Consider the following 11,665-nt stretch of genomic DNA (forward strand, 5'->3'; position numbering starts at 1 on the left):
GAAGGTCAATGTTCCTAGAGAAACTGCTCCGTCTCCTTGCTCTTGTCACTGCTTGTGTGCTTGGAGAGGACAGGTGAACAGGTCAGGTGGCAATTGCAAGCAGGAAGAGCAAAAGGGCCAGGAGGCACAAGGGTGACACTGGGCCTCCTGGGGCAGGTGGCCGTTGGCAGGTGCCTGACTCTGCCTGCCCCTGACACCCATGAAGCTTATACCTTAGGATAACCTTGCTCTCCGTAACACACAGGCATGGAAAGATAGACGGACACGCACACCAAACAAATGCCCAGCTAGAAGGCTTACATTCCACAGAAGATAAGGAACTGGAATTTGGTCAGGAGCAGGCTTTTATTAGGTTATTTTCAAGGACCTACCAAGGGCTGAGAGAGAGAGAGAGAGAGAGAGAGAGAGAGAGAGAGAATAAGACTCAACTACTTGCCAGTAAATAATTCCACAGGGGAGAGGGCAGATACTGCTCTCGGTTCTGGAATCTGACTTAACAGGGCACATAGGAACCAATCTGTCCTGCCAGGAGGGCACTAGGACGGGCACAAGCAGGCAAAGAAGGATGGAGCGAGGGCAACAGGACTTTGGCTTAAAAAATAAAATAGGAAAACTGACAACCCAAGCTCTCATCATACTTTTTCGGCTTATGAAAGAGGGTTTTTCCTCTCCAGTGTGTTCTCCAGTAGCTTATTTGACTATGGGCAAAGTCTATGCAGGTTCTGGGCTCCCAGGATCTATCAAGTGGGTCATTCTTGGAGGCTACATTTAAACACAAAGACACACAAGCCCAGGCAACTCCTGAGCCTCCTCCCTCCAGTCCCCGGACAAGCCAAACATAAGGATACATTTCTCCAGCTCCCCAATATATTTTTTATGAAATCCAAATCATGTTTGCTGAAATATTTCGTGAAATGCTGCCTTCTCCTGAAGATCAAACTCTTTCTGAGGGCTGAACCTTTCCATGAAAGCAGATGCATCCCTTTTAAGCCTTCAACCAATTTTCAGAAAAGAACATTTGCTAGAAATAAACCACACTTACGGCTGGCAAATTAAAACCAGGGGAAATGGTATAGCATCATGAGGGCAGAAGAAAGGGGAGGTCAAACAGTGAGCAGGTCTAAGAAGAAACCTGCTGGCTCCACTATAAGAAAGAATGCTTGGTTTGATGGTCTGAGCCTACAGATAAAATCATGCAGGCACGCAAGCCTTCAGTTCATCTCACAGGTGGCTACTGCTCTACAACCTGCAGGCAGAACCTTGCCTTCAAAGTAATTTTGCTCTAGCCAATGCTGAGCCAAACATGATAATATGGACATCTTTTTAAAAATTAAATTTATAGTCCTCATGATTGCAAAGAAAAATTCTGGAAATAAAAGTAGCAGTTTTTGAACCAAAGCTAAGAAAACAAAAGGGCAAGTAGAAGAACCTCAGTTTTGTTGTGAATCTGCAATTTTTAAGTAGGGTATTTAAGGACATGATTCCTGTTTGGGTTGGGTTGTTTTTAGCAAATGCAGTCAGAAATAGGGATACTAATATTAATAATAAGCTCTCCTAAATTAACTAAAACCTTTCTGGGCATCCCTATAAAATACAACAGGTTCAGTTCTGCTTCAAGCGTAAATTGATTTTTAATGGTTTGATTATACTTTCCCCACACTTCCCTCCAAGGAAGACTTAGAAACCATAGTTTTATCAGGTTGCTGAGAACTCTCTGGTCTTAATCCACCATCACCTCTAGGCCATATAGAAATACAATGCCTAAAATTCTTTGGTGAGCTGCAGTTCTGGAACTCGAGCCCATTGGCTTTGGCAAGGACAACATGCCTTTCAAGTTGGAAGGGAAAGGCAGAAACGTCCCCTAACTGTGGCCACTCTTGTCGAGGGGCAGAGAGATCAGAGGGAAAGCGAACCAACCAAGTCACACAACAGGATGATGCAAGGTTCCTGCACACTAGTATTTCTATTGCCCAACAATGCTGTCTGCTTTTCCAAAAGGGAAGACGTCCTGCACTGCAGCAAGTCAATAAATCTGCATCCTGGTAGAATGTCTGAGCGCACCTCTCCCATGACAACTAGGCAGTCCCTCCTTTACATTCCTGGGAACCACAGAGCACTACAGCTATTGAGGCAACATCATCTCAGCTTGGTCAAGCTCACTTGGACATAAGTATCTCCGGGTGGGGGGGGGAGCCTTGGCCCAAGAGTTGCATTTCCTGTCACGTCTTCATTATGCCCGAGAATATTAGGGGTCTGAATCCCAAAATGTTCAGTTACCTGTCTAGGCACAACCAGCCAGGTATCCTACCCCCCAACCCACCGAAGACGTTATAACGGTCAAGCAAGTGCAATGTACTCTACCAACAGTAGTGGAACATTAGCAAAATAATAATAATAATAACAACAATAATACTTTTCTATCAGCTCACAATTGTAAATTCCTGCCCTACAAGGAGGGCGGGGAAATCAAAGTTCTAGCCGCATCGGGCAGAGTGACACCTCCGAAACCAGATCGCCTCTGGTAGGGTGGAGGTAGAGGAAAGCAGCGTTGGGAGGGGAGGGTGTTTATTCTGAGAAGGGGGCTCCCCGCCTAGTCAATTCCGCGGTGCAGCTTGAGATGGCGGGAGAGATTGCTCAAGGTGATGAACCCTTTGTGGCAGACGGTGCACTTGAAAGGGCGCTCGCCACTGTGCAGCAGCCGGTGCCGTTTCAGGTAGCACTCGTGCCGGAAGAACTTGCCGCACTCGGTGCACTGGTAGGGCTTCTCGCCGGTGTGCACCAAGACGTGGCGGTCCAGGTCCCGCGGGCTGCGGAAGTACTTTTCGCACTCGCTGCATTTGTAGAGTTTCTTGCTGGGCCGGGCGGGGAACGCGCGGAGGTCCAACTGCGGCAACAGGTGGCGTTCCAGCTCACTGCCGGGGCCTGACATCGGGGAAGCAGCCACGGCGTGGCTCAACTGGTGCTCCTCCAGGGTCTGCAAGTTCACAAAGGGCTGGCCGCATATCCCGCAGCTGAAGGAGGGCTCGCCGCCATGAGCAGTCAAGTGAGCCGCCAGGGTGTTGCCATTGGCGAAAAAGGTCCCGCATTCACACTGGTACAGCGTTTCGGGGGGCCGCATGTCCGGAGGGTGGCAGGTGGGGCAGCCCCTGCTGTGCTGCTGGGCCTCTGTCCCCCCATCTCGCGGCTCTTCTTGCAGGCCCCGCAATTCCAGCATCCCATCGCTTGGCGGAACCTTCCCAGAGCACACTGGGCAGGGCGGGGGCCTGTCCTTGGCATGTGTGAGCTTGTGGCGCTCCAGCAGCGCCGCAGCGTTGAAGTCCCGCTCACAGTCGGGGCACTTGAAGGGCTTGATGTCAGTGTGGGCGAGCCAATGGCGCCGCAGTTCGGATGCCAACTGGAAATGGCGCCCGCAGGCCCCGCAGCCAAAGGGCGCGGCCCGGCCTCGCCCGGCGCTGCAGAGGTGCCCCAGGGGACTTTGCTCTTTCCCGCAGGCCAGGCAGCGGGGGGCGGGTGTCTGAGGGGCTGCGGCAGCGGGGGAGGCGCGGTGCTGCCGCTTGAGGTGGCGCCCCAGGCTGCTGCGGGAGGAGAAGCGGAGCTCGCAGACGTGGCAGCAGTAGGGCTTCTCCCCCGTGTGCACCACCTGGTGGTGGAGGAGCCCCGTGGAGTCTCGGAAGCCTTTGGGGCACATGGTGCAGCGGTAGGGGCGCTCCCCGGTGTGGCTCCGGATGTGGTTCACCAGGTTGAAGGAATGCTTGAAGCTCTTGACGCAGTGAGGGCACTGGAAAGGCTTGAGCTCGGTGTGCCGGGCAAAATGGCGGCGCAGGTCCGAGCGGTAACGAAAGCTCTTGTCGCACTCGGAGCAGTGGAAAGGGGCCCGGGCACCTGGCCCATGGTCTGTTAGGAGCGACGGGTCGTCCTCCGCGTCCGAGTAGAGAACGGCACACTCTTCCATGGTTCCGGTGGCAGTCCGGACCCCACCTGGGGCCTGAAGGGAGTGCTGGCCCTCTGGCCACTCTTCATCGCAGTTCTCCATCTGCCCAACAGTGCCTCTACGGGACAGAGAAAGGACAGTGAAAGAATCAGAGTGGGACTCCATGGCCGCCAAGCCCTCCCAGTATAAAAGCATTCCCTCCCCCTGATTAAACCCCGCTATCCGGAACAGGGAGCCAGTGTGGAGAAGTGGTTAGAGTGTTGGACCAGGAACTGTGAGAGACCAGGGTTCAATCCCCACTCAGCTATGAAACTCACTAGGTTACCTTGGTCCATTTGCTGTTTCTCAGCTGAACCTACCTCAAAGGGTTGCTGTGTGGATAAAATGGGGAGGAAGTGAACCATGCATGCCGCCTTGAGCACATTGGAGGAGAGGTGGCATATACACACAATCAATCAATCAAGCCTAGCACAGAAGGTGCCTGCGGAGCACACACCTCTCCAAGATGCCAAGGCAGGAATCTTCGGAATCTGCATGTATGTGAAAATGGCTCTTCGTGTAGTCAGTGGGCTTGGGTCAAATAAGGTTCAGCTTATAGCTTTTGCTTCCAGAAACAGGAAGTGAGTCAAAGGATTTGGGGAATTCTCAAAACTTTTCAATTGCACAAGATGACAGAGGGTGGCAGACAGTACAGTCAACCTTGGTTGTCAAACGTCTCGGCTGCTGAATGTTTCGGAAGCCAAACACTGACAACCTGGAAGTAACTGCTTCCGTTTTTGAGCGTGTCTCCAAAGTCGAACAGCTTCCGCGGCGTGTTTGTCAATTTCCCCCATTGAACTTGCCCTTTGATCCTCGGTTTTGGAAGTCAAACGGACTTCCAGAACAGATTACTTTCAAAAACAGAGGTCCCACTTTACTAGGTTTGGATGTGGGGAATATTCCAGATCTGGATCTGTGCCCAGCTAGTGGTGACAATGGCTAGGCTGACCTGGGGGGGGGGGGCGGGATCACGGTCTGGACTCTCAACCTAATTGGTCTCACCGAGCTGATCTGTGCATAAATGAGATGATGATAAAGGGCACAACTGTAAAGATCACTCTGCAGATGGAAGTCCCATTAAGTCCAATAAATCTTACTCCCAGGAAAGCATGTATAGGATTGCAGCTAAAGATACTGGACAGGGATAATAAAAAGCCCACTCACTATTTTCTGCAGCAGAGAAATGTAGCACACTCAGAAACATGCATCCCTTGAATTTATTTGAATGAAATGAGGCGGGGAGGTTCCTAGTTGTGGGGGGTAGTCAGTGAGACCTAGGATTGTGTTTAAAAGGTTAGAGACTAGAAGTGAAGCCATCCCTTTCCAAAGTACCCGGAAGTCCCCCAAATCTGTGTGAAGCCATTCTGTCCTAAACTCCTAGCTCCCCCCCCCCCCGATCCCAACCCCAAAGTCCTGACTTTCAGCCACACTTGGCACAAAAGATGTTCATATGCATGGCCAGCAACACAACAGCTGACTCTGGGTCTCTTCCACATTACAGTTCTATGATTCTATAAACATGTAACACAGAAATTTGTCCCAAAATTGTAGGTGGATTTAAATTTGCACTTAAAGTAATATTTAGGTGAAAGCTTAATTGCTACTGCGATGCTGCCAGTTGTGAAGTGATCTTGCTTGAGGTAGCAGAAAAGACAGAAGGAAGTTAAGCCATGTATTCCCTCTTGGAAGCAAGTGTCCCCTGCCAGAAAACCCAAAAGACCAAGCATCACGGATTCCACTTTCCCACCTTGGCTGCATAACATGCTTATGCATTCTGTTAATTAATTCAGAATAACTACTACTGCTCAGGTTCCAGAAATCCAAGTTGTTAATGAGTGTACTCCCACATCAGTTGTACGTTGTGGAAGACATTAACCCATTTATCCTGACTGACTATAAGTAGAGGAAAAAAGATGTTAAGGATAACTTGTTTTATTTCCTTCTTATAATTGTTTCTATAAATACATAATCCATATAAAAGACACTTGATAGGTAGAAAAACATAAACCATGACAGCCATGTATCACACTAATAATACACAGTTGTACATGAAAAAGTCTACACCTAAACATCCAGCTTTATCTTTTAAATATGTACTGCAATCAACACTAATGCTTGTTCATATCTTAAAACAAACTCCCATACTACTTATTACTATTACTTTATCGTAACATTCTATATAGCACATACTGCTTCCTAATGTTCATAACTTCCTACTGATGTATCAGGTTACTGAATCCTATTTAATTAAATCCTTCCTTTTAATTTAAAATCACTGGCAATTTTATATTGTTGACTTGTTCTCTAATTGGGTTCAGTTTATGAGGTTTAATCATCCACCCTCCCTTCCCAGCTCGGGCACATAACATTCCAGTAGTTGACAGAAATGTAAAGAATTTGGGTCCGGACATGATGTTACAATGCTCTCCTTTGCATAGTTTAATGAACAATAAAAAAAGCTGATCCCCGGGGATTTGTACTTGAAATAAGGTGTTACGGAGAACTAACCTGCCTTAAGTGATCTTGACTAGGCACCCTTACAGAACCCATGAGTTCTGGCTCCCAGCATTTCCCAGCAATGACCCCCCACCCTAACTCTGTCTGCCCCCTCCCTAAAGAACCCAGGCGCCCCCCCCCTCGTCTCTCCTTCTTGGCCTCTTTATCCCACCTGCATGACCCACTTGGCTCAGGCACAGAGGCGGCCAGTGCCAAGGTGTCAATCACGGGGTGGGTGAAGGGTGGGTCTGTTTCTCCCCTGTGTTTCCAACCCCCCCCCCAAAGTCTAAGGGGAATCCCTCCCCCTCCCCACCCACCTCCCCGGTACTCACAACTTCTTATAGGTGCCGACATTTTACGGGGGCGGTGGGGGGCCATTTCTTCGGAGGAAGGGGACAGAGCCTCTTCCCCCGCCACCAACCTCCCATAGCAGCAAGCAGCCAGGCTGGTGGTGGGGTGTTGACCTCTTGCGATAGCCTGTCCTCTCCACCCTCAAATCCAACCCCTATGGAAGTTCACAGGACACCCCACCCCCCACTCCGCCCCCATCTTTTCTGTGGGCAAGGAGGGAGGAGTAACAACGGTCTCATCTTCGCCATCTTTACTGTGGGCACGCGATGAGGGACTGGAGGCTCGGTGAAGCGACATTTTTTGTGTGGGCAGCCGGCTCAAAGGTGTGATATTTACTGATATTCACAGCACCGTTCTGCACAATCTCAGGGCCATACTAACAAGAGTCTTGTATTTTTAGTGTAGGAAATAGGTTTATTATTATTGGTTAGAAGGGAGGGGGAGCGCGAAAACGATGGAAAGCACCCATCTTTCTTACTGGCAAAGGGAAGTGCAGCGAGGCCGCCATGTTTGCGCCGGGCAGTAAGCGAAGAGCTGAACGAAGGGACATGTCTTTGTTGTTACTACGGCAACTTCCCCGCACCATCCAATGGAGCCGCCATATTTGATGTGGGCAAAGAAGATTAAAGGTCATTTTTGACACTCAGGGAGGCGCCAAATTTTCGTTTTGAAATGCATAAACTAAAACAAAACCAAAACAGGTTTATCGTTCGCGTGGCCAGAGAAGCACCATTATTTATTGTGAGGGAAAAAGTAAGAATAGGAATCCATCAGTGATGAGGTAAGGAAGGAGGGGGGCTGAGGGGATCCCATATTTTAGTCTCTTCTTGAAAAACTCAAATGGTAAGTAATTGCAGTGTTTCTGCATCACTCAGATTTATGAGGCTTCAACAGCGGAAAGAGCCGTAATTTGTCACCCCCTACGCTGACAGAAACTCCACAGGTGAGGCTCCTTATGCCATTATAATTCTGTGAGGCAATTTCTCCCTGTCATAGTGGGGCAGGGAAATTAAGTTAATTCACCTTAGCTAGGTGAATATGGGAGAAGGAAATTATTGCAATAAGGGTCAGGCTTTCCCAGTCAGCATCCATTTATACATAATTTCCGCTTTACTAATAAGGTTCTCAAATGGAGAGCCAGTGTGGTTAGTGTCAGCAACTAGGACCTGGGAGACCAGGGTTCAACTCCTCATTCAGCCATGAAGCTGCCCTTAGGCCAGTCACTGCCTCTCAGCCCAGTCACTACCCAGCAAGGTTGTTGTGGGGACTGATTAAGGTGGAAGGGAGAACAGATTGCAGGGCTACTGCCAGAAACATCAATCCTGGGTCTCCACCTTGAGCTCCTTGGAGAAAAAGGTGGAATATAAATACAATCAATCAATCAATGCTCTGCTGAAGCAGCTTGTATGCCAGAACAATGCAAATATATTTAAAACAAGGGGAAAGTTCTGTTCTAATCTATTCATATTTTAATTAAATTAAATTTACAGCACAATTTATCCTGACAACTTAGAATGGCTGACAGTGAAAAAGCCTCATTAAAAAAAAAAACCAATCACTGCCCAGTCAGTGTTGATTTTTAAATCGTATAATGTAATTTTTACATGTTTTCATTTTGTTATTAATATATACTTTTGTATTGATCTGTTTTGTATATCACTTTGTGTTTCTTTTGCATATAGAGCAATTAAGAAAATTTCTAAACACTGTTAAGTAAAATTTAGACAGTGGTACCTTGGTTCTCAAACTTAATCCATTCTGGGAGTCTGTTTTGACTCCCGAAACCATTCAAAAACTAAGGTGCAGCTTCTGATTGGCTGCAGGAGCTTCCTGCACCAAGAGGAAGCTGTGTTGAACGTTCAGCTTCTGAAAAACGTTTGCAAACTGGAACACTTCCGGGTTTGCGGCGTACTGGAGCCAATTTGTTTGGCAATTAAGCCATTTGGGAACCAAGGTACCACTGTACTCCCTTGCTTGCTTTATTGTGTCTCCACTCCAACCCCCTCACAGCTTCTATTTATGTTGCTTTTAAAACACACAAACATGCTTTGTCAGGTGAGTCTCGAAGGCAGTGCAGTTCCATGGATTGTGTTATGAGTGCACTCAGTTCATCTTAAGGTATCTTGGTGGGACAGGGTGCAAGAAGGGAAGGGCTATAGTAGCTCAGTGGTACCGTATTTTTCGCCCTATAGGACGCACTTTTTCCCCTCCAAAAATGAAGGGGAAATGTGTGTGCATCCTATGGGGCGAATGCAGGCTTTTGCTGAAGCCTGGAGAGCGAGAGGGGTCGGTGTGCACCGACCCCTCTCCCTCTCCAGGCTTCAGGAAGCTATCCGCAAGCCGTGGGAGCCCGCAGGAGTTCCCCCCGGGTTCCCCCGGCTTGTGCAGAGCTGCCTGCATCCCGAAGCCCCAGCGCGCTGAGCGGTTGTGCCGGGGCTTCGGGTAGCTCTGCGCAAGCCACGGGAGGGCTCCCAAGGCTTGCGGAGAGCAGCCTGTTCTGGGGGCTGGGGTCGGGGGAAGCTCGGGCCTCCCCCGCCCCAGCCTTGCGCCTTGGGGGGGGGATAATTTTTTTTTCTTTATTTCCCCCCAAAAAACTAGGTGCGCCTTATGGGGCGAAAAATACGGTAATTTGCATGCAGAAGGTCCCATTTCAGTCCTCATGCAGGGATGAAAATGTCCATGTGAAACCTTGCATAGCTGCTGTTAATCAGTGTGGACAATGCATGGTAGTCTGACTCAGCATAAAACAGTTTCCTAAATCCTTAGGTGTTCTCTAAACTCTATTGGACCTAAGCTATTTAGCATCTTGAATTGTGGCTGGAGGCCTTTTGCAGAATTTGGAAACTGGTGCATTTTTTTTCTGGTAACTTCCTCCTGTTAGTTCAACAGTCTTCAAGGTCAAGCCAACATGTCATTTGTAGTCACATCACAAAAAAATGAATGATGGCTGTTAGATCTGTACATGATCTTTGTGAGATAACCAGCCTTATACAACCAAGTCTAATTAATACACAAAAGGCTTGAGATCATAAAGCAAGCTGTCCTTAACCTTGGGAGGGACTGGGTGATCAATCATATGGTTCAACCTCCAGTCTACCTGATGAACTCAGCATGTGAGGTCTGAGTTGGTTGCTGTAGCTCAGACTCTATGGCTCTTACAAGCTACTCTTGAGTTCCTATACCAATAATTTAGGATTTTCACCATTGTAAGTAAGTCAGGTTTTACTGACTGTGCAACTTTTTCTGAATGCTGTATGGAAAAGTACATTAATCTGACCTTTGGAGAGTTTGTAAGTAAACCATTTTTTAAAACTTGTCAAACATATGGTCTTTTTCTACACTAGGAAAAGAGTGCAACTTTGGGGGAAAAACATCTTGAGGAGACATTTTGGAACTCACTTTAAATTAAGGGCATATTTTAAAGGTTTAACAACCTCTATTTCCACATTTTACTTTGCTGCATGTTTTGTGATTTCAAACCTCTTGATCATGGCATCCAGGAATTCTCCTTTTTATATAACTATACAGTGGTGCCTCGCAAGACGAAATTAATTCGTTCCGCAAGTTTTTTCTTCTTGCGAGTTTTTCGTCTTGCGAAGCACGGTTTCCCATAGGAATGCATTGAAAATCAATCAATGCGTTCCTATGGAGACCGTCCGGGGACAGAGGGGAAGCGCCGCGCGCCTTCCCCTCTGTCCCCGGACCTGTTTTAAAGCAAGGGAAGGGGCAGTGGGGAGAATCGCTTCTCCCCGTTGCTGCCCCTTGGTTCAAAAGGGGTCCGGGGACAGCGGGGAAGATGCGCTGCGCTTCCCCGCTATCCCCGGAGCTTGTGGGGCAAGCTTCATTTTGTGAAGCAAGCCCATAGGGAAATGCGTCTTGTGAAGCGGCTAAGAAAACGAAAAACTCCTTCGTCTAGCGAGTTTTTCGCCTTCCGAGGCGTTCGTCTTGTGGGGCACCACTGTATTTCCTTACCACCAACAATCATTTCATCAGGAGAAACAAATAGTTTTGTGACTGAATCCAGGAGTAATCAGAGACTGAATGTCCTTTGAAGCTGAACTCTCATCATTTTGTTCTCTAACTACATTCTCAAAACCAGAGGCAATTGGCACTTTTGCTACACAAAACAACATGTATTTACTCCAGGTTAATTGAGCAAGGATAGCTAATACCCTTTGATTCTATACTGCTGCTCAGTAGCATTAAAAAAACCTGTTTCTCCCAGGTGACATCCTCCCCTTTAAGCATTCCTTAATGTACTCCTACTCAGCATTTTATTGTGTGATCTGCCTGAAAACTTTTTTATTTTTTAACTGCTGTTGGTTTTACAGTGGAACCTTGGGTTATGGCAGGGATCTGTTCTGGAGGCCTCACTGCAACCTGAAAATGACGCACATTGAAGCGCCGCATCTGCATATGTACGGTGCGATTTAGAGCTTCTGTGCAAGCTGCAAACCCGGAAGTAACCTGTTCTGGTACTTCCAGGCTTGCCGCAGACATTCACCAAAGTGGACGCAAGCGGAGGCAGACGCAGAACAAGGTTTGACTGTATTATTTTTACTTTTTAAGGTTGAATTTTCATTGTATTTTGTATTACAGTGGTACCTCGCAAGACGAATGCCTCGCAAGACGAAAAACGCGCAAGACGAAAGAGTTTTCCGTTTTTTGAGTTGTTCTGCAAGACGAATTTCCCTATGGGCTTGCTTCGCAAGACGAAACGTCTTGCGAGTTCGTTTCCTTTTTCTTAAAGCCCCTAAGCCGTTAATAGCCGCTAATAGCCGTGCTTCGCAAGACGAAAAAACCGCAAGACGAAGAGACTCGTGGAACGGATTAATTTCGTCTTGCGGG

General features: G+C 47.9%; 2 protein-coding genes and 1 long non-coding RNA gene across 5 annotated transcripts in view; 1 reads left to right on the forward strand and 2 right to left on the reverse strand.

Moving 5' to 3' along the window:
- TBRG1 (transforming growth factor beta regulator 1) overlaps positions 1–11,665 on the reverse strand; it is a 202,480-nt gene that overhangs the window by 76,699 nt on the left and 114,116 nt on the right. The gene's annotated exons all lie outside the window — the stretch shown is intronic.
- FIZ1 (FLT3 interacting zinc finger 1) lies at positions 327–7,010 on the reverse strand. The gene is made up of 2 exons (XM_082195953.1): positions 6,799–7,010; positions 327–4,049 (listed from the first exon to the last, which is right to left on the reverse strand). Exon 2 carries the CDS (start codon positions 4,031–4,033, stop codon positions 2,591–2,593), a length of 1,443 nt encoding a protein of 480 aa, XP_082052079.1. The 5' UTR covers positions 4,034–4,049; positions 6,799–7,010; the 3' UTR covers positions 327–2,590.
- Positions 7,190–11,665, forward strand: part of LOC309517004 — a 35,031-nt gene continuing 30,555 nt past the window's right edge. For all 3 annotated transcript variants that reach the window (XR_014213110.1, XR_014213111.1, XR_014213112.1), the window contains exons 1-3: positions 7,190–7,598; positions 7,693–7,760; positions 11,149–11,357. This is a non-coding gene — a long non-coding RNA (uncharacterized lncRNA). The remainder of the gene's footprint in view (positions 7,599–7,692; positions 7,761–11,148; positions 11,358–11,665) is intronic.

This window comes from Podarcis vaucheri (assembly GCF_965113315.1).
Source record: "Podarcis vaucheri genome assembly, chromosome: 13".
In the NCBI taxonomy this organism is placed as follows: domain Eukaryota; kingdom Metazoa; phylum Chordata; class Lepidosauria; order Squamata; family Lacertidae; genus Podarcis; species Podarcis vaucheri.

Coding starts and splice junctions, on each gene's coding strand:
- FIZ1 (XM_082195953.1), bottom strand. CDS start 4,033: ATGGAGAACTGCGATGAAGAGTGGCCAGAGGGCCAGCACTCCCTTCAG.